General features: G+C 39.8%; 2 protein-coding genes across 2 annotated transcripts; one reads left to right on the top strand and one right to left on the bottom strand.

Annotated features, from left to right (window-relative positions):
* The first annotated feature begins 1,613 nt into the window (after window positions 1-1,613).
* gnai3 (guanine nucleotide binding protein (G protein), alpha inhibiting activity polypeptide 3) lies at window positions 1,614-16,300 on the top strand. The gene is made up of 9 exons (XM_018666001.2): window positions 1,614-2,252; window positions 8,760-8,802; window positions 9,309-9,450; window positions 9,569-9,726; window positions 11,366-11,494; window positions 12,528-12,657; window positions 13,668-13,821; window positions 14,749-14,956; window positions 15,094-16,300. The coding sequence occupies exons 1-8, from the start codon at window positions 2,135-2,137 to the stop codon at window positions 14,937-14,939; spliced, it is 1,065 nt and encodes a 354-aa protein (XP_018521517.1). The 5' UTR covers window positions 1,614-2,134; the 3' UTR covers window positions 14,940-14,956; window positions 15,094-16,300.
* On the bottom strand, window positions 15,986-26,379 carry gnat2 (guanine nucleotide binding protein (G protein), alpha transducing activity polypeptide 2). Its single transcript, XM_051071188.1, has 8 exons — window positions 25,162-26,379; window positions 21,647-21,689; window positions 20,999-21,140; window positions 20,664-20,821; window positions 20,393-20,521; window positions 20,167-20,296; window positions 19,922-20,075; window positions 15,986-19,503 (listed from the first exon to the last, which is right to left on the bottom strand). The coding sequence occupies exons 1-8, from the start codon at window positions 25,265-25,267 to the stop codon at window positions 19,313-19,315; spliced, it is 1,053 nt and encodes a 350-aa protein (XP_050927145.1). The 5' UTR covers window positions 25,268-26,379; the 3' UTR covers window positions 15,986-19,312.

Raw genomic sequence — 26,379 nt, 5'->3', positions numbered from 1 at the left:
TTGGTAACCTGAACTGATGACAGTGCTGAGGGGTTTGTTTGGCAGGAGGAGCAGGAGGAGCAGGAGGAGCAGGAGGAGGAGAGTGGTTTGAGAAAAGGAACAAAGTTTAAGATTATCGTTAAATAAGACAGTTAGTCTGTGGACTTTCAACAACAGTAACAAAATTTGCATCATCACTATTGGCAGTAACTTTCCTGACATTTGAGCTCAGTTTCTGAATCTCTATCTCGACATTTAATTATTCCTTTATAGTACATATTTACTTTATGTATAATATGACTTAGTTGTGACTAATGGCTTTAATAATATTTCATAAATAATTTACCAATAATTTGTGGATTAGTTTCAACCCATTAATAAGAAAACAAATTGGGATTGTATAAACAATCTCTCCTCTTGGTGTTTATTCTTTCTGTTTGGAAATACAGTGGTCTACATATTGTCCATTTAAAAAATGCTTCAAAAGTCGTGAATAATTTGAGTTTGGTCCAGAGTATAAATGGTTGTAGAGTCTGATCAGTCAAAAGGAGTTCAGTTTTAATCAATGACTTACAAACAGTATATATCAATAAAGCAGAGGTTTCATTATTCATAAAGGTATTCCAACAGCTTATAGACTTAAAGACCTTTTATAAAGAAAGTCTTATTGGGAAGTGATGGCAATAACAGTTAAAACAGCTATACTATCTTTGGTTGCAAATATCATGCATCATTAACCAGAAAGCTGTAAACTTGATTGGCTGGTGTAGACGATGCACACTTGTAATTCCCTGCTGATTAAGCTCAAATGTGAGGGGTTTATTGTTTGATGTGTTTAAGGAGCAAAACAAGCAACCTGAAGACATCACATGGGGCTGGGACTGTTATATTTTAAACACAAAGATTATAACTGAGAAAATAACAAATGAATCAATAAAGTAAATAATTAAATTATGACTTCAGTATTACACCATCCACCTTTAAAGTTGCATAAAAATGAACAGCCTGATATAAATACTGATGAGATAAAGTTAGGATTAGTAATTCACAGGGTGGGTATCACATGAAATCCAATCTCAGGGTAATGTCATTGATTTTATTCATGTTGCTACATGTTAGCATTAAGATGATCGATGATGAAGTTATGCTCACCCACCTGGACGCTGCCTCTGGATCCAGTATAAGTTCTATAGGTTTGAACTTAAAGTTGACCAACAATCAGCTCGGGTTAAAACTGTGTAAAACTAAGGCAATTAAAACTTGACCTCTTGACCGGAGAGATGTGTGGTGTGTGGTGTGTTATTAAAATCCACACCTGCAGTCCAGCTGTGAGTCCACTGGGGGCGCTCTCACACCACACAAAACTCCTGCCACAGTCTGTTACTGACAGTAAATGAAAGTGAACTGCAGAGAAATGAAAAGAAAAGACGGACATATGTGAGTGTAGCCTGTTTTAAACTACCTGGTGCATCATTTAACGAAGCTTTATGAGAAGTATATTGATATGTGCAATATTATGTGCAGTAATATTTATGCTACACATACAGAAGATATGCATGCCTGGTCGTTTACAGACGACTACATTTCCCATCAGCCGTGTGGGACGCATCAATTTTCCTTTTTCAGTGCCGTTTTCTTGGTTTGCAGCTGGATCAGCTGGATGAACGCGCGACTGCGCAGCAGCAGCAGCAGCAGCTTTCAGTCTTATGGGAAAATATCTGCTGGTTTTCATTGTGTATTTTCTCTGGGAACGCTGGATTAAGCGCCTGATTTTTCTGACACAAGTTTCCACGTTAAGTATTCTGTTTTCCTCTTTTTAATTTTAATATTCTTCTGTGAGTCTCAACTCCGGATAAGTTAGATGAAAAGGTTTTAACATATTAATTTGGGGGAGATTTTTTTTTTTCTCTTAAACGTTGCATCACCTTGACGGACAGTGGTGTATGGACTGAAGCTGTGTGACTGTGGGTTTAGTTGGACTGACGAGCCTTCACTGCCAACGCCTTTTCCCCTTGTCTCCGCTTCTCCCAGGGCTGGGAAACTTCAGCCCTCGTCGACCCAAGTGCGTTTCCCCTCAACTCATGAACTGCTGAGACCACAGTCCGACACTAACAAGTCGTTGTAGAGCTTAAATAAATAAATAAATAAATAAAAAATGGGCTGCACGATCAGCGCCGAGGACAAAGCTGCGGTGGAGAGGAGTAAAATGATTGATAAAAACCTGCGGGAGGACAGAGAGAAATCCTCCAGAGAAGTGAAACTGCTTCTGCTCGGTACGTTTCTACCTCTTTTTAATGCTCTGAATCATGAAATCATTTTTTAATGTTCACTCTTCCACTACAGCCTTTACTTTATCTGACTCCAAACACTCCTCCTCCTCCTGCTGCTGCTGCTGTTGGTTTAATGCAGCTGTGGCTCATCATTTCTTTACTGACAGAACTTGCAAAAGTAAACCAGATGTTGGTGGTGAGAGGGCAACTGCATGCCCTTTGCCTGTCTCTGTGCTTCTCTTAAGTTATGGACTGTTGAGAGGTATAGGGAGTACGTGCTCAGAGGTGACTGTCTGTTGACACATATTGTCACTTGTCACAGAGCACGTAGTAACTCATGCAGGCCTGTTTTACTTCAGCGCCTACAAACAGAACTTAACAGCTGCAGGGGAAACGCTGACCCCGGTCAGACTGTTCTGGGTCAACATCGTAAAGAGGTGAACTGAAGAGTAAATGCTCTGTATTAGAGCAAATTCTCACAACTGAGAAGCTGGAGCGTGAGTTTTCAGGTTGCTGTGTTCGTCCCATTTAATTCAACTTATTGTAGAATTTGTTTGCCATGAAGCACCAGGCTGTTCTTTTCAGATAGAGCAAAACCTCAGGTGCTTGACGTCTTGATGTCTCCTATGTCCAGGTGTCAGCGTCCACTCATGATGACCACTCTGGGTGTGGACCGCACAGACGCGCCCGGGGGGATCAAATACTCCCAGTCTGCCAGCAGTCAACATTTTTTTACTCCCTGCCCATTAGCAGAAACTTTCCTTTGAATGTGAATTACTGCCAGTTTTCAGTCCTGTTTAACAGCTGCTGTTCGTATAGCCACAGTACAGTTAGTTTGTGACCCACTGAAATGAAGCGTTGTCTACATTTGGTCCTTCATCACAGGGTATGGCCTTAGTGTGCTTGTGAGCCGTGACTTTTCTGTCTCACAGTCTTCTCGTTTGAGGAGCTTTTACAGGCCTGGAGAAGTGAAAGTATTTCGCAAGAGAAAGCAAAAATTTATGAAATTTTCTGCAACAGTCTGCAACATTTCCAGATTGGGAACTGTACATGTTGCCACCCTGTGTAAGCATATTTTAGCTTCTCACGGTTAATCGTGGTGGGGTCTACTAAATTACATTGTTGGTTTAAGAGCATGTCTGCTTATTGCATCTTTTTTCATCCGAAGAAGAGACTGAAAATATTCTGTAAACTAGCACTCACTGATTATTTTTTAGCCACTTGGGGACTTATGACATTGTGGAGAACTTGTTAGCAACAGTTGCCTAGTTACACCTCAAGCAGATATGAGCAACATTAACCTTTATTTGGAGTTTGTTTCTGACAAACGAATGGGTCCAATATTCTCTCTTTTAGTTCTGTTTTGTTCACCAACATCTCCTGAGGGAAATATCTGGCTCTCTTGTTGCATACATTTCCTGTGGATCTTGTACAGAGCTTTTTCACTGAAAACCGTCGCCTGCTGCAGCTGGAACTGACACTGATGAGAGCGATCCCTAAAATCAAAACAATGAGCCAAAAGACATTAAAACGCTCTGTAGAGCTGAGGGGAACTGCAGAGCTGGGTGATAATTCTCTATTCATCGCCTCTACTATCCATTGTTAACAGAATATTGAGTAGAACTCGCTTTAACTATCTGAGCACCTTGACTGAATAGTTTGTCTTAAAATTAGAAAGATAAATTGTTGCTGTACTGTACTACTGAAGAACAGAAAAAAACAGCTTGTGCATCATCACATCAGCAATGTGTTTCTTCCAAACAGTTTGTGGTATGAACTACATGATTATACTGATGCACTGTTGTAATGCAATGCTCTTGACCTTTTGAGACTTTTTTTTTTTTTTGGTTAGTCACATGAAATGTTGCGCAAGGACACTTATCATGTCAAAAAAATTAAATGATGAAGATAGACACAAAATCTGTTGCTAGTGAAATGCTTCAATATAGGAGACTCAAACCAGCAGCTTGTTCATTCAGGTGTTTCTATTCTTCCTGTAATGTGATCCAGTCACACAGTCTGATTCGAGATGGCCTGTCCTACCAGAGCACAGAGTATTTAATTAAATAGACGATTCCGAGCACTGATGCAGTTATTAAATTAGCTATTGAAATTAAATCATCATTACATCCATTCATGTGACAGGTTTTCATGAAGACATTGCAACATAATACATACAATATGATGCACAGAGAGCCGTGCCTCAACAAGTTGCATCATCTTTAACTGATCATGACAAATTTCCACATGATAGATGTATTTCCTCACAGCGGAAGGTGTCTCTGACCCCTAATCTCATGTTGTTAAAAGAATCAGCCACGGTATGTAAAACGGACAAATTCATTTGCTGATTACAAGGACTGATGAGCCATATCTGTAATGACACAGATGGTATTTGTGATTTGTTATAGAGGGACGAGTACAAAGTGTAAGTTAGGAACGCAAAATTAGGCATTGGACTGCCACGCTGTAAATGTTATAAACCTTTAGAGTTTAGTAGAGGGATTGGAAATTATTCCTCCCAAAAAATCCCATTTAACAGATTTTTGTCTCAACAGTAATCACCAGAGCAGGAACCACAGTATATTAACATTTACATGCTTTGCAAATCTCCAGATGTGTGACTTATTTATTTATTCTCTAACAGTTTTCCTTCTTTTTTTTTCCTCGTTCTATCTGTTCTGGCTCACAGATCTTGATACACGCATTATTCACACAATGAAAGGCAGCTTTCCCATCAGAGGGCTTACGTTTGTAAGGATTTCTCTTGTACTTTGATCAAGAAGATATGACAGAACAAAAACCATGCCAGTAAATCTCCTTCCTAGTATCCACAACTCCAAGGTGATTTTTGTCAACATTTCCAGTGTTTTGTTGGTGTATTTCAATGGGATTGCATCGTTTTGTTGTGTGGGAGACAAGCTATTTTAGGTAGATTAGCCCTGCGTGTTGTGACAGAGGTGAATCTTGAAATAGATTTTACATGAAGTCATATAGCAGTTGGATCATTTCGGCAAAGGTTACAGATGAACCCTGATCTGTGGGGGATGAGTCACTTCAGGCTGCTTCGTGTGGTGGTGGGACATCACAATGCCGGCTAAAATCTCATTGTATGGAAACATTCATTTTTGAGTCCTGACCACAGAGCTGGGGACCAGGGGGGAGCGAATTTTCCAGGCAGTGCCCACCACTCCCTGTCTGCTCTGGAACAAGAGAGTTATAGGGGAAAAACAAAGAGGAGTTCGGCTGCCATTCTTTATACAGAACCACAAAGCTGGAGCGTCTTCCAATGAAAATGGTCTCCTGTTTTACCACGAACAGTGATTCATAAAAAAAAATCAGCATCTGAGATTCTTGTTAAATGAGACTCGGTTTGGAGTCTGACTCCCGCATTGGGTTTGGACGACTCTGCAAATGCTTGTGTTAAGTTGGTTTGTGAACTGGCAGAAGACCACTAGTTGATAATCAGCCAAAAAATGCTGTGAATGAGGGAATCTGTGACTGACAGAACTGAGGAGAGGGATCAACACAATTTGTCCTCTCCTCCCTGGCTGCGTGAGCGGGTGTAAATCTGTTTTGCTGGTGACAGCTTAACCAAAGAATTCATGGAATTAATTCTTGTTGGCCAGCCATCTGAGCACATTACTCTACTATAAGCCTCCTTGACAAAATTCATCTGCTAAGGATTCCTGGCTGGCAGTGAGAATGTGTCTCACCACCTTCTGGGGGAATAACAATGCAGAGAAAATATATACCCTTATTTTGAAGTTTTGAGACTCGTTCCTGGTTGCTTTAAAACAGGAGCAGGTATCCATATTCCACATTCCAGGCCCTGAAAACATCTTCTCCCTTCGGTTCCTGATAATTACTGTAGTTATATTAAGCAAAAGGAGGCTCCACTTCCAGTGTAAACTTAACCCAGATGTTTATGGAAATAAGTTCTCACCGATTGAGTCTGAGTTTGACATCTAATGTTTCATGTACGTACATGCTTTCATGCCTCTTTAATTAAACTCCAGCCATGAAAAATTGCTGATTCCAGACTGAGTCAGGGTAGTGGCACAGTGTCAAAGCATCAGAAAATCAGTCATGCTGCCAATTCCTCCCAGAGGCCAACTATGATACTGCAGCCCAAACGCATTATTCTCCAGGCCACCATTAGCCTGTGAAACTGTTGACAGGACACCTGACATGACAAACAAGGTTGGGAATTTTTGGCTGGACCACAGCATCATGGCCAGTGCAAATGCAAATGCTGGTCACTGACTAACTGAGGGATAAAGTTACGCCAGTGGTGGGCGTGTTGACTGCTTCCCCATAGACAGTGTTGCCAACTTAAAGCCTGTCGCTAGTTTTACAGGCTTTTCAGATCCCTTTAGCGACTTTCCCTGTGCATACACAGCAGCTGACATACGTGTGAATGAGCTTCTAACTGATGTAGCTGAAATCATAGCAACTGCTGGTTAATATGTAGTCGTTGCAGGCCCAGCTTCAGTCACTATTTCATACTACGTTTTCTGCTAACAGAAACAGAAACATGTAAATGAGCGCAGCTCTATTTGTAGTTTGGCGGTATTAAAATACTGTGTACGTGAGCAACAGGGAGCAGGAGAAAAGCTAACAGATAAAGGGCTGAAACCAGCCGACAGTGGGCAGAATGCAAAAAGGACACAGTCTAGCCATATACTAGGTTTTGGTCTAGTCTTGTTAAACTGTGAAGACTAAAAGAATTAGTCAGTCAGTTTAGAAAATTTGCTCTCTTTGCCAAGACTTAGATGAGAAGATTGATACTATATCTCTGCATTAAATCTGAAACCAAAGCCATAAGACTGTTAGTTTATCAAGGGAAACAGTTAACTAGTGTTGTCTGAAGGAAACAGCATCTATAAAGCTCACTAATGAAAACATTTTACTGTAGCTCATTTGTTGAAACTGTACAAAAACAGATGTGTAAAAATTAAATGACACTGGGTTTTTTATGGATTAAAAAAACAGAACATAGTCTGTTATTTTGTGACCCTCACAGGTGCTGGTCAGTGGATTTTGTTTTCTTTGGACAACACCAGGCTAACTGTTTGCCCTTATTTCCAGTCTTTAGGCAAAGCTAAGCTAACCAGCTGCTGCTTCATACTGAACAGACATATATATGAGAGTGGATGTAACTCTGGGGGAAGAACATGAATAAGCGCATTTCCTTAAATGTCAAACTACTCTTTTAATATTTATAGACCTTCCCCAGAGCCTAGATATTTTTATGTGTTGATGTTATCTCAGTTTAAAGTCTATGGTACAGTGGAGACATGTAATATGGAAGAAAACCAGGAAGAGAGAAAACTTTGGTGTCGTTTGCATTCTTTAATTTTAATCGAAATGAAATGGTGTGGTATCAAATTCTTGTCATACATCCACATGAATCTGAAACTATTAATTGATAAGTCAACTGAACATCAGCCAGCAGTTATTTTGATAATCACTTAAGTCTTTAATTCTTACAAAAATGCCTGACATTGAATTTTGGACTGTCAGGCGGGAGAAACAACCACTTTGAATACGTCACAATTATAGTTACATTTATAGATCAAACAATGAATTAAGAAAACAATTAAAATTATTGTTAGAAAAGCCGGCGAAGGATCACATCTTTGTCACATGTTTGAAACTTACTGCTGGCTGCAAAAATGACGAGGCACTGAACTGCTTTTTATTGTTCTTTTGTCATACACATCTACAGGTAGCACATATCTATGTATATTTTATTAAGATGGTGAATCTCTTTAAGAGGATTAATATTGCTGATTGCTAACAGACTCTTTGAATCATATGTGGTGTGTTTTTATGGCCCCTCTGCCCAGAACAGCATGATGTCTGGGATTGTCTCTCCAGTGGAAAAACACAGGCTCAGCCAGAAGCATGACAACTGCTTCCTGTTTGGCTGACTGTTGTAGAAATACTGTAAAGGTTCCTCATGTGAAATAATTTTCCCACTCATCGTTATTACAGTACCCTTTTTTAGAACGGCGGCATTTTGATACATTGATATTAATCATGCTCACTTTCAGTTGTGAACTACTGTGAATGCACTCTGTACTTTTGCACCTCTTGGTATGGTATACCAACACTGGTGTCTGTGTCTTCCCATGGCTAATTGTTTTGACTCTTAAGCTCGATTTAATGTAATAACCCAAATTGCTAACTGGTATATCTAATAGTTCATCACTGCAGCATGCAAGGGAGTATCTCATGACTGTATACATTCCCTCAGGCTCCACTTAAATGTCTGCCATTGAAGTTCATCACAAAGCAGCTTTTTCTTGGGTGTTATGACGTAAACATAAAGCACACTGTATGATTTGTGGTTGAATGAGATCAAACTAAGTTCAAACGATGTGAAAAGCTGATCCGTCGTCCATGTGAGAGGAGTGTGAAACTGTGGTTTCATGTGGTAGTGTTTGTGTTACTGCTGTCGTCTGCTGTATTTTGTCTCATGTAACCATTGCACCTCTTTTTCAGGAGCTGGGGAGTCTGGGAAAAGCACAATAGTAAAGCAGATGAAGTAAGTTACAGCTTGCAACACACTCCTGATAACAGCAGACATGACATTATATCAAGCTCCAACATCCTGTTAGAAACTTTCCTGCTATTTTGTATGATGCTGATGAAAGACAGGCTCACTCCCTCTTTCCCAGTTTTAGCTTGTTGTTAAAGCTTAATAGTGAGGGGGGAGCTGTGATTACAAACAGGGTTCATCTTTGTGGAAATGCTGTAGAGGCAGAGCTGGAGCCTCATTTTGCTCCGCTCAGGCAGCGGAGGAAGCACACTTTTTCATAACATGTTAAACAATGGCCACAGAGGACAGTCGTGGCCTGGCAGGACCTGAATAGATTCCCCGGGTTCCCACATTAGGCATGCTGCATGCTCACTGGACCTCAAATTCCAGCACTAATGACAGTGAAATGTTTCAGATCTGTAATTTGTCCCACATTTGTTAAAGCCATTGTTCACACTGTCAGATATTTATCTGGACTCTGAAAGCCTATTTATATTTTGTCTCCGTGTCAGAATCATTCATGAAGATGGCTACTCAGAAGAGGAGTGCAAGCAGTACAAAGTGGTGGTGTATAGTAACACCATCCAGTCCATCATGGCAATCATCAGGGCAATGGGCCGGTTAAAGATAGATTTTGAGGATGCTGCACGGGCGGTGAGCTAACTACACACTACATTAAAATGTGACTTTCCCAAAACCACATCCTCATTCATGATATGAATCACCACAGGAACAATCTGACAATGACAGCAATTATTGTCTTTGTTGCCAGGACGATGCCCGCCAGCTGTTTGCCCTGGCGAGCTCAGCGGAGGAAGGGGTGATGTCGGCAGACCTGACCGGTGTGATTAAGAGGCTGTGGGGAGATAGCGGAGTTCAGGCCTGCTTCGATCGATCACGAGAGTATCAGCTCAATGACTCTGCTGCATAGTGAGGACTCTGTTCATTTCTCTACATACAGACTTAACCCAGTGCCAACTACTGACCTATTAAAGGGACTGTATGTAAATTTTTGCTATCACTACATAGCCAGTGTTCGCATTAACAGCTGTTTACTTGCCAAGAACGTCAGGCATTGTTTATAAGACAAGATGTTAGAATACGGCCTCTGGGCAGTGTTACTTCTTTATTATCTCATGTTGGACTGATGATGATACAAGATGGGGCTAGCTGGTTAGCATGCTAACTTTAGTAGAAGACAAGACGTTAAAATTGTACTTGCTTTCCACTGCTGGAGGCAGTTCTTAGTGAGAAAAGAAATTAACTTTCATGATAAACTCAGTTTTTTCTCCTAGACTGGTTAGTGAACAGCTGTTAATGCTAAAGTTGACTGAATGGCAATAGCAAAAAATTACATATAGCATCTTTAAAAGAGCCGATTTACAGATTACAAAGTTCAACAAAAAACATCAGCAAACATTTAAAATGGTTTTTAGCCTCAGCATTTATTTTGACTTAAAGAGGAACTTCATTGTGAGTTGCCCAATGCTGTCGTAGTGCCTTTCTAAAAAATAGAGTACTGTTTAAAAATCAGAAAGTAGGATGAGATCATTTCACCACCTGGTTTCAAGTCAGTTTTCCTGAAGATTTCCAGTTAATCAAGTGCCATTTTATGTATAACACACATCTGATAACACTGAAGTAATTCACAGTCTGAAAATTCCCAATGGAAATGAAACTGCTTTGATGAGTTATAGAGAAGTTTGAAATTGCATCATCCATCTACAAACTCTTACTCACAACTAACTTGCATAAGACATTTCCTGTAATATTGTTTTCCTCGTCACAAGGAGGGCGACATCTTTGACTAAGAGCACTTTTCCTCCTTCATGTCTGTAATATTTGTTAATACTAGAACAAAAAGGGAGGCAAGATGTGTCTTGTTCTTCATGATCCTGTGTCAGCTTGTTGCACAGCTTATTGCATTCCTGAAAAAGGAGAAACATGAAGGAGACACTTCTCTCTCTCATTTTCTGCTGTTTAGGTATCACTTAAGTAAATATAGCCCAGTCTTTTATAACCAGTTAGATGTGGATAAAGCCTCGGTCTCTGTTGCATTTATATCGCACGAGTCCTGAAAGAAGCTTAGTGTGAAGGACATGTTCTTTGTTTTGAAAACAGTCAGGCTGTCATGACTCTGTGCGCTTTGTCCACACTATGAGACAAGAGGAACCAGTGGAGTTAGTCTGTTTTTGCTCAACCCACAAGGAGCCAGTGTTTATCATTCACCAAAATATGAGCCCATATTTAGTATCATTCTGTGGAGTCCTTGGATGTCTGTCTGCAGAACAAGCCTTCCACTTCACCAGATATAAGCGTGCAAAAAACATTTTGTTGCTTTGCAATATTTTGTCATTTTTCATACTATAAGTGTAGCCCCTGGATAATTTTAGCATGTGGTGTTAGAAGTAAACAAACACATGATTTTGTGGGCTCCTCTGTCTGCAGATACTGGGAGCTGCTTATACTACAGATACTACTTTGTGTCATCTACCAAGTTAACTTGTGTTGCAGTGCCTGCATTTGCTCTGAGATCATCTTCACACATCCGTGTTCCCTTGTCTCTCAGCTACTTGAATGACCTGGACAGGATCTGCCAGTCGAACTACGTCCCCACTCAGCAGGACGTGTTGCGTACACGTGTGAAGACCACTGGCATCGTGGAAACTCACTTCACCTTCAAAGATCTCTACTTCAAGTTAGTACAGCTGTAATCTATCTGCTCATGGCCTCAGGTGGGCTGTTGGTGCCATAAAAAAGAACTTATTAAGCTTTACGAGCAGCCTGGGCCTGAGGTGGTTTACTGTACTGGTCAGCGTACCATTATAAACTTAACACAGTGATTCCCAACTTGGTGGTGTGGACCCTCCGAACGGACAAAAAGGTGTGAGATTATTATTAAGACACTGAGCAGCTAAGTTCTGCTTAATTGAATTATGTTTATTACTTAGACTTTTCTCCAGTCTTTGCTGTTGGTTTTGTTCCCGAGAAAAAAGTGATTAAAGACAGCTACAAAGGCAGTTCATATTAAGTTGGATGCTATGTCCCTATCCATGTTGGTTATTCTCCAGCTTGTAAGCACATTTTGTCTATGTTTATCAAGAGTAGCCACAGTGCAGTCGCAGATGATTTGGCTTGTTTGGAACTATGTTCATTCTCTCATGTTGCTTTAAAAAATCCTGATTATCAAACCTCTTTTATAACTCACAAATGCCACTGACCGGCGTTCAGCCTAATATGACCCACCTTCGTGGCAGTTAATGTAATTACACTGCTTCAGTCCTTTTACTTTATTTTGTCTAGCTCCTGTACTTATAAATATTGGTGAAACATTAACTGTAATAGCCTCCCTGGCCTGCCTTTGCAGCCTCATAAAAAGCGCTCAGGTTCTGGAGACATGTAATCACTGAATTGGTGTTGAAGCACGCGCTGTTCTTCAGTTTTATTTCTGTGTCAGTTAAACAGCTCGGTATAGATTCAGTTTGCCTCTGAGGGCCTCAGGTGGAGACAGAGGCAGCAGACACAAACATGAGATTACAGAGTGAGGTCACCAGCATGCCACGTGTGTGTGTGTGTCTGTGTGTGCATGTGCTCCTGCCCTGGATTTAAGAGGACACTCATCCTCATAAAACACTAAAATTAGAATGATATTAAAATTGAAATGAGCACATTTCCTGTGCATTTACATATACAGTAACAGTGTGTGTGGATGTGTGTGTGTGTGTCCTCAGGATGTTTGATGTCGGGGGTCAGCGCTCGGAGAGGAAGAAGTGGATCCATTGCTTTGAGGGAGTCACTGCTATCATTTTCTGCGTAGCGCTCAGTGACTACGACCTGGTCTTGGCTGAGGATGAGGAGATGGTAAATGATGGATACACTGTGGTTTTAGTTCACTCTCTGTGTCTTTGCAAATAGTTGACTCTGGATTTTATGTTGTCTTTTCAAAAGTACTGAGGTAAGAAAAGCCCAGATGTTGCTTGTAACAATAATGATAGCTCTGTGCGTTTCAAGTGTTCCAGTAAAACATGGCAGCATGACAGTGTGTTTACAGCTTGTATGTGTTGGCACACCACAGCACTTTTTTATTCCTCTGTGCTGGTGACAACCGTGGCAGGAGGCATTATGTATTTGCCTTGCCTGTCCATCCGTCCCACTCTTATGAATGCTTTGAGGGAATTTCTTCAAATTCGGCACAAACGTCCAGTTGGACTCGAGGGTGAACAGATTCGAGTTTGGTGGTTGAAAAGGGTCAAAGGTCAAGGTCAGTGTGACCTCACAAAACATATTTTTGTCCATACGCTAAATATGACAAAATTTCACACAAATGTCAGCTAGGATAAAATGATGACGTGATGATGTTTTATATCCAAAAGGTCAAAGGTCAACTTCACTGTGACATCAGAGCGCAGAGTACAAAAACACTTTTCTGGCCATTATTCAAAGCCATAACTCAGAAGCAGGAGGGAAGATTGGGACCATATTTCTTTCCAACTTGACTGGTTGGCAAAGTCGTACAGCTGCAAGGCGGATCCCACTGATTTACCCTTTACAAGCCATGTAGAATATGTTTTTATTGGTCTGTATCCAGGACAATACTGTTGATACATCTGGTGTTTCATTTATGTGCCACACAGAGCCTTTATAAAGAGCACATGTCCCAAATTTAAATGAATTGAAAACAACTACCAACTGGCACGTAACAGCACTGTGCCCCTCAGGTCCTTGGAGCCAGGACCCTGTAACCAAAGCAGCTGAATGGAATTCAGCCGTCATCATATTGTTTATTATATATATAATGAGTGTGATTTTCTTCTTGTGACATATCAAAAAAACACCCATCATCGCTAAGTTTACATCCTCTCTTCCCTCAGAATCGGATGCATGAGAGCATGAAGCTTTTTGACTCCATCTGTAACAACAAGTGGTTCACACTCACCTCCATCATCCTCTTCCTCAACAAGAAGGACTTATTTGAAGAGAAGATCAGCAGGAGTCCGCTCACTATCTGCTACCCTGAGTACTCTGGTGAGACAACTCATGTATTAGCAGCTTATTGAAGGTTTCATGGGGTATTGTCACCTTTTGAGTCGTGGCTCCTTGGGTGCAGTGATCAGGGGTTTTCTGCAGCAAAAGCCAGTTTTGAGGTTGTGGTGTGTGTTAAATAAGCTTTGGATTTAAAACTCTCTTTATTATGTGCTTGCTTTAAATAGTGACAGAGTTTTCTGTGGGACAAAAGCTCTGTCTTTCCCTGCAGCTGTTTTATAACGTGAACTGTATCACTATGCAGGAACCCTAATTTATACTGGAATATATTCTCTGCAAAGTAAACAAGTTTCCACCTAACATACCATAATTTTCAGTTTAACAATAATTTACTGTTTACAACAACTTACCATGTTTTTCTTGTCAGTTTTATTGATGCAGGTCATTCCAGTGTCCATGATGGATTTGATGTTATATCTATTACCATGGTTCATGGTTTTAACTTGCTAGTGATTATCACTGATGGTGTTTCTATGCACAGAATTTAACTATCACAGAAAAAAATGACCTTGGAAGATCATCAATAGTTAGGAGTTTTGTATTTCAAATATTTTGCTGACAGTTTTTTTCACTTTTGATCAAAAAGGAGCCTGAAGCACCATGTGTCCCACAGGAGAATCAATTAAAAACTGCATAAAAAAATAAAAAATATTGTCAAAAAATCAACACTCGATATGTGGTTCACTGGCAGAAAACCCTTCTTATCTAAGGACTGTTGTTAATCTGTAGCATCAGGAAATAAGATGCTACTAGTCACAGATTAATCGCATATTTGTTTCACTTTAGTACAGTTTAACCACAGTGTTAAAAATAAGATGAGCTGAGCTGTTTTCCAGAGGGACTGGGGGGTTGTTCCATACAACTTGTGTTTTGTATTTTAAAACTGACCTTTCTTTTACTTTACTGTAGGTGGGCACTCATACGAAGAGGCAGCAGCTTATATCCAGTGCCAGTTTGAAGACTTGAATAAACGAAAGGACACCAAGGAGATCTACACCCACTTCACTTGTGCCACAGACACCAAGAATGTGCAGTTTGTGTTTGATGCTGTCACCGATGTCATCATCAAGATCAACCTGAGGGAGATTGGACTCTACTAAAGCCTCAGGCCTTGCAGGTCAGCACACTGTACAATATTTTGTTTTCACTAAGCAGCTTATGATTGAACACTGCAGGGCACTGTATTCATAGTGATGGATCTCATTATTTTCTCGTACCCACACATATTAATGATTATTTTCCTTTTCCCTGCAGGTGTCAGGAGAAATATCAGGACTTCTGGGCTGGTATGTCTTGTCTGCGGAGGGCGAACAGGAAAGTAGGTGTTGCTAAGGACTGAGGTGGTGGCCAGACAGCAAGCAGGACCTAAATTCTGGGGACTTGCTACTTTGATCACTTTTGTCTTAATATATTGTGCAATGCAGAACATACTGGGAGGAAGTGATAAGTGGGGGGAGGCTTGTGAAATGATCTCTGTGACTTCACGTGGAGTCCTGTCATATTTAAGACCGTTGAATTAGTCAAGTCAAGTCAAATTTTATTTATATAGCGCCAATTCACAACAGAAGTTATCTCGAGGCACTGTTTACAGGGGGGCTGGCAGGTAAAGCCCCTCTGATGTCTCTGACACATTTCTAGTTTTGTCTGTCATCTGCACAAGGACCAAAACAGACTGCCTGTTTGCATTTAACAGTTTCACAGCTGATAATGTCAATTCTATTCACTCTTCTGTGTTGCATCCTCTCTTAGCTGTAAGTCTGTATCACACTGCTTTTATTGAATATTTGCATTTGTTATATTTTATTATAATTTGGATTTGCAGTCATTTAGTGTATCCACTTTTGGATGTGTGAATGCCATAACTTATGTATGGGAAAGAGTTTTGTGTGAGTAGTTTTCATGTATATAACACAACATTCGGGGTCTGGGATTAGTTAGCAGGAGTCTAATGAATTCAGTAGCAACACCGCTGTCTACATAGTTATTTTAATTTTAACTAGACCACATTGTGTTGAACAATATTTTTTTATACTTGAGACACATCACTGCAAATCAGTTTTGTGAAGGGAGCTTTTCATTTCTCAGTTTTTTTCTATAGGAGTTTGAATATTACTAATTGTATTCACTCACTTGAGGTAGAATCTCCTTTTTTTTTCAAGGTAATTATTTAATCCTGTGGATATCAGCGAAGAAATACATAAAAAAAGTGGGATAGTTTGATACGGCCAGAGGCTGTATTTGTCTTCTTTGGCTTTGGCCCTCACATAATACTGAGGAAGTCTGTTGCTGATATGTTATGATATGTTGGAGTAGAGCATAGTTTGGTTTAGATCAGTCAATTCCTGCACAGAGATATCGTGGTAGCCAACTTTCCAGAAGGTTAAGAATTTAAATGTGTAGCTCACTTTAAGTTTCTGCAGTTGTATTGTTTCTTTTCAACATCATTAAATGATGGCACAAAGCTGTCTGAGCTGTGTTCTGTTTAAAAGACTAAACCAATATCAAAATCCGACCACAGGCAACACCAGTCAGATGTTACCTGCTGTCAAGATTTGTAAAGTCTCATCCAAACCGTGCAGGAAAGGTGGTCATGTAAATCAGTATTTTTTCAGTATTTTTAGACTTCAGGCGACACATCTGGATGCTTGACCTGAGGGTTGAGTGTGTTCCAGCTGCTGCACACAGCTCACAAATATGTCCTTACTGTCTTATCTTTTATGCTGTCTCTGTAAAGGAGTACTAAACTCTAAGGAATTTTATTTACTAATGAGTGATGACAAAATAAATTCAAACTGGCAGTCCATAAGTCAACATGAGTGCATGCAGCGACAGAGTCTCATCTCTGAGCCCGAAATCACAGTTTAAACAATGGCCGATGATATTTTCTGCTGTCAGTCCATCTCTCTCTACTTTCTGACTTCTCCAGCCTGTTCGCAGCACTCAGCCTTTTTGTTTCTACTGAAGGCATAACCTTTCCAGGCATAACCATAAAAAACAGCTAGATACTGTAGTTTCAGCAAATGTTACTCAGACAATAGTAAAATGTGCATTTTGTTTGCTTTCAGCTAGAGATTTGATGCTCTAGTGAGAATTAATGGAAGCAGAACAGTGTTAGGATCAAGTAAAAATAAGCTACAGTGTCCTTGTTCACTGGGAGAAAGGAGAATGTCCCCAGGTGCAACAGTGTAGCTCACTGATGTGTTTTTAATAATTTTTGGACAACAATAAAGGTCTATGGCACAGAGGAAAAAGCTAAACCAGGCTTTGTCCACACAGACAATTGTTGGATTAATTCATTGTTGACTTTTCACCTCTTTTCATGGGATTTGTTGACATTAACAAAATGTAGAGTCATGAAACTTATCTAAAATCAACTGTCAGTTTTCTCCATGTGTTTTAGCAGACTGTGATTGAGAATTTTAAAAGCTACTTTCTGGCTAAAAGGTGTCGACAGTGCACATCCATACCAACTTGTGGAGGTAATACTGCATCATTTCATGGTAAAAATATTAATGGACAAATGCTAATGCTAATAAATCACAGAAGAAGACGAAGCTTAATCCCTCTAAGCTGTACCCTAGCAGAGCAGGACTTATCCAATCTAATTTTGCTTTTCTGTGCCCTGAAGTTTGGAACACACCAAGCGATACAATACGATCTGATACGATACGATTTTTAATCAGTTTCTACATATGGAAATATGTCTCTGACTCAACTGCTGCATATGTGTAAATGCCTCCAACTTGCAGCTTTAAACATGGGACTGAAAGAAGCTCTACTGCTCACTCAGATCTAGTGATATAATTCCTCTCGTCAGCTCCGCGCAGTCAACACACAAGATTTTGTCCTTGCTCGCTGTCAAATCCTGTGAATCCATCCTTGTACAATCTCACAGTGAATCTCAATTTTAGATTAATTACTGCTTTGATTTATTTTGCTCTCTTAATAGGTTTATTGTTAATGAACTTCCATACGCTGCCTCTGACTAGAACAGGGAATTTATATAACTGCACCACTGTCCGCAGCAAATAACAGCCGGGGGCAATCTGTCTGTGTTGACAGTCCTGTCTCACTAATTCGATATACATCATTCAGTGAATGACACTGTTATTCTGCAGCAAAGACACAGAGACACAAGTGAAGTTAATGCATCTTTATTTCATGCTTCTACTTTTCATAAGAAAGAACAAGCTCAGTAGATTTTCATTCTCTTTTCAAAATAAAGCATCATTCCTCTAGTGTTTCCCCCTCTCTCATATATTTTCATACAGATTTATCTTTCAAAATATAACATATCTACTCTTATGTACAAAGTTTTTCTACCATGTTTGACCTTCTGAAATTTATTCATCACATTAAAATGTTAAGTGAATTGAATACATTAACACTATTTAGATTAGATACATGTACAATTTGATTTGTAATCTGGATACACTGCAAGCACTGGGAATATCTGAGATATTTGCTCAGCAACTTTTTACAGTTTAAATATCAAGACCACAGAGACTAGTGTACTCAAAAACAAAAACAATGTTGCAATGCTGCTATTCAAAATATTAATATTTTCCCCCGGAATTTTATTGTTTTATTAATTTTAAAGAGCTTGGTATTAATAATATAAATATAACTCACAACACAGTAGTCAAGCGGAAGCAATGAGGATCGAACAAGCAACTATTTCAAGCAACTTCATACCTTCAAACCAGCAGCTTCTGGTGTTGGATAAATACTGTACTTTAGAAAAACTGAAGAATCCTGTAGAAAGCTGTACGCTCACAACGACGATATGGTGACTTGATAGTTGTTTCAACCCAGCTGGACGTGCACTTTGTTACAGGGATGTACTGTTGGAGATGATGAGGTGTGCAAGGGAGCAGTCAAGGACCAGGACTGGGACTTGGCGTGGAAGCGATGGCGTGAACACAACAAACTGGAGGATCCCCTGTGCTCCATCAGTACACTTCTCAGTTAATGCCAATATGTGAGGGGTTAAGGTAGGAAAGGAAGCTCTGCAGCGTAGAGAAAATAATAAATCAGTCTCAGACATGCTGAAACCTTAAATTGTGCATAAATTAATATATTATACTGTCTTTATATGTAAATTTTCGGGTCTGAAGGTTGTGAGATTCAATATATTTCTAAAATGAAATGTTTACTTATTCTGCAGCTTTGGGAGTGGCTGATTTTAATCACAGGTCATTACAGGGATTGGTTTTTGTGCTTCTCATTATCTTCCTCATCCTTAGCAGTCCCACATGTTCTAAACTGTCTGCTGTTTGAGTTTGTGTCCGCTTGTGTTATGGCCGAAGTTGTTGCTTGGCAACACAGGGTGGCCAGATATGATTCGCTACCTGAGTGTTAAATTGAATTGCCAGGGGTCCGCCTCATCTGGACCCCATTACTCAGTATCAACAAAGTCCACAGGAGTGATGTGATGTGGTCACCGGCTCACCTCTTTTCACTCTGGAGCTGCTTAGAAAAGACCGCAATCTTTAAGGTTTTCTTTGATGATGATGTCTGTCACAGCGTTGAACACAATCTCGACGTTCTTTGTGTCTGTGGCACAGGTCAGGTGGGAGTAGATTTCTTTCACACCCTTCTTCATGTTCAGCTCCAAAAACTGCGTCTTGATGTAGTTGCTGGCGTCATCATATGTGTTGGGGCCTATGAAAAATCAAGAGAGTGAGGATGAGAGGCAAAGTTTCAAAAGCTTGATGCTAATATCAGTGCTGTACGTGCATCGCTCTGTCAGTCAGTTTGATATAATCACTTGCATCACACAATTTAATTAAGGGAACAACACTGAGGCTCCCACTGTCAGCAGTTTTAATCTCAATATTCTTTACTTGACTCATTTAGTCTAAATTCCTTCATTTTGTCAGAGCAGTTTTGGTAAAGTAAGTAAGTAAATCCAATTTGTTGTTTTCAATTGCATCATAGTGCTATTTACCAGTTGGTTTGCTTTTCACACATATTCCTATAATCAACCTGGTTTAGCATGCCTGAAAGATGAGGTCTCATGCCACGCATTTATATCCAAGGGTTTCCCTAAATAACTGCAGCAGACATAACTTCTTCTTACCATCATAGTCTGGGAAGCAGATACTCAGATGGACTTTCTTGATCTTCTCTTCAAAGAGATCCTTCTTGTTGAGGAAAAGCACGATGGAGGTCAGTGCAAAGAATCTGTGGTTGCAGATGCTGTTGAATAGATGGAGGGACTCGTGCATGCGGTTCTGTAAAAGTCAGACACAAGCAGGGTGAGCCTCCCAGATGCCATCTCTTTCTTTCATACCTCATGATCAGATAGTTGGGTTCTCAACTCACCACTTCATCGTCCTCTACGAGCACCATGTCATATGCACTGAGAGCTCCGCAAAAGATGATGCAGGTCACACCCTCGAAACAGTGGATCCACTTCTTTCTCTCTGACCTCTGTCCACCCACGTCAAACATCCTGTTCACCACAGAAAGTCAGTCAGACAGGCGTCTCCTGTATATGACAGCACTGCAAGGTCAAGGTTTAAGGGTTCAGGGTCCAGCTGTGACTTACCTGAAGTGCAACTCTTTGCAGGAGAACTGTTCCTCAATGATACCAGTTGTTTTGACTCGAGATCGAAGCACATCCTGCTCAGTGGGGAGGTAGTCTGGCTTGCAGATTCTGTCTAGTTCATTGAGGTAGCTGTTGATGGCAGAACAAACAGTACACAAGTCACGCTTCAGATGTGAGATCCTCTTTATCTATAAACACTACGCTAGCTACCTCTTCAATTTGACATGTAACCCCACTAATGCATCAGTTCCAGCAGCAGACATGGACTCACTAGCCAGCAGAGTCGTTCAGTTGGTACTCAGCAGCTCTCTCGAAGCCAGCCTGCACACCAGAGTCTTTCCACAGCTTCTGGATAACTTCAGCCAGCTCAGGAGGCATTGTGCCTTCCTCGATGGAGTCTGACAAGTTCTGCAGCTTCTGTGCATCTTCCTGTGGTTTCATGCAAACAGAACAAAGATCCATCAGTACCAGCACAGTACTTGAACTATTTATAGTGTGAATATGATTATAGCATAATTTTCATAATGTCATTTTGTGTTATGAATAACCTATTAACTCGACAAGTTAATTGTGTCTGGTGTTCATCTTTAAAGTGTAATATGAGACCTGTGCAGAGGACGAGCCAAAATCAATGCCCAGCATCTCCATGCCTCTGATGATAGCCAGAGCAGACTGCAGGATGTTGCCGTAGATGATCGCCCTAAACTCCATCTGTTCCTCTTTTGTGTAACCACCTTGATGCAGAATCCTGTGCACAAATAGAAGAGAGGAGGGAAATGTGTTTTAATTTGGGGTGGGGGGGACTTTACTGCATAAATCCTCTGCTAGGTTGAGCCGGTGGGTCATTTCTAGAAGTTTTAGGATGTTGCACCGAATATGCTCAGTTTGGTTTCCAATTCATGTAAAATGTCAAATTCACCCGGTATAGAAACAGCGTGAATATCCACTGGAGCTAGTGCTAACAGTGCCACCATGTGGAGTGTTTCTGACCCGACGCCGCTCTCATTGCCAGAGTGAAACTAACTGCACAAAACAAGTGCTGACAAATCAGAATAAGCGGATGTTTGCCCTGTTGACCTTTTGTAAAAGGCTTCACTGCAAGTGAAACAGACAGAGATGAGCAAGGCTTTGGTCTGCTGGCTTTATGCCTGACCAATGAGATTACATGAACTTTAATCTGCACTGTGATTCCTCACCAGTGACATGGTGTGGATGACACAAAATACGTATTTTATTACACATTTTAATACTTACTTCATTTGTTTTACAATGGTGCTTTTCCCTGACTCACCAGCACCTGTAAGAGAAGGCAAAGTTTAGCACCAACACCATAACTGCTGTGTTTCTCTCTGACATGCCATCAAGTAGAAACACACTGTAGCTATGAGCAGCCAAAGAACATGCTTTGATAATGCAATCAATTTAAAGGAATAGTCTGGTCAAAATAGAAAAAAACAGAGTTGCAACAGAACAACTCATCATTGTCATTATGACAAGGCTGTTTAACAAAATGTAAAGCATTTCATTAGTAACTGTCCACGCAAATTGATGAGTGTCAGTATTAGACCGTTAATCGACAGTGGTTAGTTTTAAAGGCTTTTTTTTGCCCCATTTCTTGTCTAAATGGGTATGAAATATCACATTTGACAAAGAACAAACAAAATGTATGGCCATAAAATGAAAACAGACACAGAAAGACACAGGACAATAGACACAGAAAACAAACAAAACATATGTGAGACAGTGAGACGTCTAACAGACATCAGCAGTTACAGTCCAGAAAGATGCAGTTGAAGGCAGGAAAGTGTTTTCTGTTCTAGTGCAGATGACAGATTTATATAATGTGTGCATTCATCTCTTCTAATAAGCGGCAGTTTCAGCTGCTCTGTGAAATTATGGTGATCATAATGTTCTCTGAAGTGCTCTGGCATTGTCATGTGAGCCCTTGTGATACTTTAATGAGGGACACTAAAGTGGTTAAAGGCTCCACTAACAGGAACAACAAAATCTCTTGGCTTTGTTTATTTCTTGGTGAGCTGCAGAGTTGTCTAATGTCAGATTATTTACAGCTTTGTAACACTGTAACACCAGTGTGCTGGTAGATGATCTTTAGCCTTTGGCAAATCACACTGATTGTAAGAGAAACATGGTTCAGTTTTTAAGGGAGCAGCTCTTTTGAACGAAATTACCATTGTATATATATATATATATAATGTGGATTTTGCCTCTATGTGTAATTTAGGTGATACAATTGGATGTTCTAGCAAAAAAAAAAGCTTGCAGGCAGATCAGGATCTGTGCAGCACTGTAAGCTAACTCAGACCAGAAGGAATTTATCACGTCACAGAACAACCAAAGCTGCCTGTCCTGCTCACTGGAGTCACATTAAGCTTCATCCTTAGACTTACTGCTGTGCATTTAAAGACCTCAAGCCGTCACTCGTGTGGCCCTGACCAACCCTCTCAAGGGAGGAAACTGTCAGTTTTTCCCTGCTAGCAGTCATTAGTAAGTCAATAACAAGCTTGTTTTGCTAATTTCTGATGAGGTGGTATGATGACAATATTAGAATTGAATAAATTATAAATGAAGAGAGCCTTTATCCCCTCTGTGAGTCATTCGTTCACCTCGTGCTCATTAGCGAGTGTGTCTTTAGGCTTTGCAGTGACATTAAATCTGGGCTTTAGAGGGGAACTCTATGTCCATGTTTATCCTGCAGAGGATACTATGGAGCAGAAGAAAGTAAGTGAGAGAGTTTATGACTATTCAGATCAAAGAAAAATGTCTGCCTTTGAAAATGCAGAATTTAACTAATTCAGATTTTACAAAACAATCTTTCATTCGTAATATGCAAACACTAGCTGAAATGTTTGTTGAACCATCTCAGTGAGAACAGTCAAGGACTGCACTTTTCCTGCTCTTGTTCTTGAGATCTAATTGCTCAGATTTCATAGAGGCGTAATAGGAGAGGACTTGCAGTATAGCTGTTTTGTAACTAACTACAATTAGGCCTCTATGGTATATTTTCTTTGTGAAAAACTGTTTGCAACAGCTATTTTGATGAAGCCTAAATATTCAGGGAGGTGCCAAGGTTTACTACAAGATGTTAAACTTTACTAATCTGTGTTTCACTGATTGTCACACCTGCACACAAAGAGCTAACCACTAACACAACTCTTTCTAAGTCCACAAGATGGCACTCTTCTTAATTATTGATTGATTGGGTAATTACTGTCCTCTCTCTGACACAACTCTGTAAGTCTAATAGAAGTACATATTAAGCCTCTGAATAGCATTTTAGACACTAGTTAAATCATCTATACATTAAATACATGATTTAAAACATCCAGCAACAGCACAGATGTCCATGCTCTGCAAAGATTGATTATTTACATACAATTCTTTTTTTCTTTTAACAGACTTTCTTTTGACAATAACACTCTGTTTCAATTTTTTATTATGTTATATTATATATATTATAATAACACAAATCTAAGTCAACAACAACAGCAACAATCAACATTTCTAAATTCTTTTTTGTTTAACATTGTCTAGATTCTCATCAAAATGTTCACTGGTTTACTCACATTGAATTATTCTGTTATAACATTAGTGACAATAAAACACATTTTATACTGTATGTCCAGGTTGAGGGATCAACAAAGACCTCGCCAAGTGGATCTGCACTAAACCAGTTAGCTAATCGGATTGACATATCACTGCTGTGCTGTGATTCATTTAGACCAAAGGCTATGATCTTTTAAGCACCAGTGTCCTTCCATTAGAATTGAAAAGTCACTCTTAATTTTATGAAGTAGCCAACAAAATACAAGTTTTATTACTACTTTTTTCAAATCTAGCATATTTGTCAAATATTTAAATATTAATAATATTAATATAATAATATTTACATTTTACAATTTTTTAAAAGAAATTCATCATAATGGTAAAAACACAACTTCCGGCTAAGGGAGTCTGCGCACAAGTAAAGTTCAGCTTTTAATACACTGTGCAGATATGGCAAATTATTATTTTAAAGTCCTATATTGTAAATATATTCTTACAATGTATTTTTGATCTTCATCTCAGATCTGCATGTTAACTGCTCAACCTACAGACCTATCTCTCTTTCTGCTGCCCCCTTTACTCTCTCTAATGCTCTTTGAGTTTTGCACAAGAGTCACCATCTTTCTAATAAACTAATGTAGGGTTTTATCTAGAAAGGAATCATCTGCACAGTAAATCCTCTGAGCCATTTCACAGCCATTAATCTAACTGAGGAGTGAGCAGATGTGCCAGAACAGTAGAAACCACTTCAGATGCCTCACATACAACATTCGAGGTAAATGTAGCAGGTGAGTCAATAAACTCAGAATGAGACACAGATCACTGATGATTACAAGGTTAATAGTTTTTCCATTTTGGTGATGATCTGTAACATAAATTATCTCTCATTATGAAACCAGTTGCTTACAGTTCAGGGACCAATGAAAGCTGACTAACATTTTCAATAGAACTGAGCTATGTTTCTTTTTTTTTATCAGTTACACCTGTTGACAGATTATAAGACTTCTGTTCTACTCTGCAGACCTGAACCTCCACAGGAAGTTTTGTTCAGTCAGAAACGCAAAGTTAAAAAAAAAAAAAAGAATTTGTAAACTATTGAATCTTCTGAGAGTACAGCCTGACTCACCATGAGCCCTTTGCATCACCTGTTATTTGGGACAAAAAGGAAAACTTGGTGCAACAAGACTATTCACAATTCCACTTACCAAGCAGTAATAGCTTGACAGTTTTAGAGTCCTTATCAGCATCTTCTTGGAGTTGTTTTTCCAACTCCTTGGACTTTTTGTCCTCGGCGCTTGCTCCCGCACCCATGCTTTCTTCCTCCGCAAACTCAAGATCCTCAAGGATGGAAATTTTGACGGTTCTCTGTGAGTAGCTGCAGAGAATCTGGGTGCAGCACTAATCGTGCTGAAAGACGATTTCTGAGCGGAAGGGGATTGGGAGGGAGGTGCTTGAGCCTTCCTGGCTTCCTTGGCCTCTTTCGATTAGATGATCTGGATGGGACCCTCTCGAGGATCAACTCAACTCAGCAGCACTGGAGAGAGATTCATGCTTTAATTCCCTCTGCTTAAACCCCTGACTTAGGAGGTGCCTCTTCCTGATTGGCCAGTCAATCCAATTAGTCTAACAAGGGCAATAGTGAATGATGTAAAGGAGGGGAGAAAATAAACACACTCACTTCCTTGGACACAGTGAGAGTCATTGATATCAACGTTTTTTCCGTCTGGAATTAATTGATCTTAATTGGGTGTGTATATACAATGAAATACACTATAAATTACTGTGCAGTACATACCATGATCACCACCATGAGATGCTAGAACAGCTTCAGCACACCATGGCATTGACTCTACAAGTCTCTGACCTCTACTGGAGGGATGAACACCATTCCTCCAAAACACATTCCCTCATTTGGTGTTTTGATGACAGTGGTAGAGAGCGATGTCAAACACATTGCTCCAAAATCTCCCATAGGTCTTCAGCTGAGTTGAGATCTGGTTACTGCAAAGGCCATAGTATATGATTTATATCATGTTCACACACATAAAACAATTTAGGACCCCTTGTGCATTGTCATCCAGATTCTGCACTCATTTTTCAGGTTTTTCCTTAACCCTCATGTTGTGTTCATTTCATGTCAAACAATTTTGTGTTCCTGGTCAAAAATGACCGTTCCATTAAAACTCACCATAAAAACCTGTAATAATACATATTGTCACCACTTGTTGTGTTAGTTTTTTTTTTAATTAACTTTACTACCATAGAACTTACAGTTCTTGTGAATATTAAAAGTTTTGAACTTCTATTTGTTCATAGTGGCCTGTGTGCCTCATTGATCTGAGCTTATACACATGAAATCGAGTTCTAAAAAACAGAATTTCCAGATTATTTTGACTATAAGAAATAATCAGATGACACTGGCC

The sequence above is a fragment of the Lates calcarifer genome, linkage group LG6, assembly GCF_001640805.2.
Source record: "Lates calcarifer isolate ASB-BC8 linkage group LG6, TLL_Latcal_v3, whole genome shotgun sequence".
NCBI classification, from domain to species: domain Eukaryota; kingdom Metazoa; phylum Chordata; class Actinopteri; family Centropomidae; genus Lates; species Lates calcarifer.
This window is presented reverse-complemented; position numbering and strand designations above follow the sequence as displayed.

Bases quoted from the DNA above. Each gene is read 5' to 3' on its own strand.
- gnat2 (XM_051071188.1), bottom strand. From the start codon at position 25,267: ATGGGTGCGGGAGCAAGCGCCGAGGACAAAAAGTCCAAGGAGTTGGAA. The intron at 21,141-21,646 runs GTAAGTATTAAA...ATTTGTGCACAG, and splicing joins ACCATTGTAAAACAAATGAA to GATTCTGCATCAAGGTGGTT. The intron at 20,297-20,392 runs GTAAGTCACAGC...TGTGGTGAACAG, and splicing joins TGCAAAGAGTTGCACTTCAG to GATGTTTGACGTGGGTGGAC.
- gnai3 (XM_018666001.2), top strand. From the start codon at position 2,135: ATGGGCTGCACGATCAGCGCCGAGGACAAAGCTGCGGTGGAGAGGAGT. The intron at 9,451-9,568 runs GTGAGCTAACTA...CTTTGTTGCCAG, and splicing joins TTGAGGATGCTGCACGGGCG to GACGATGCCCGCCAGCTGTT. The intron at 11,495-12,527 runs GTTAGTACAGCT...GTGTGTCCTCAG, and splicing joins TTCAAAGATCTCTACTTCAA to GATGTTTGATGTCGGGGGTC.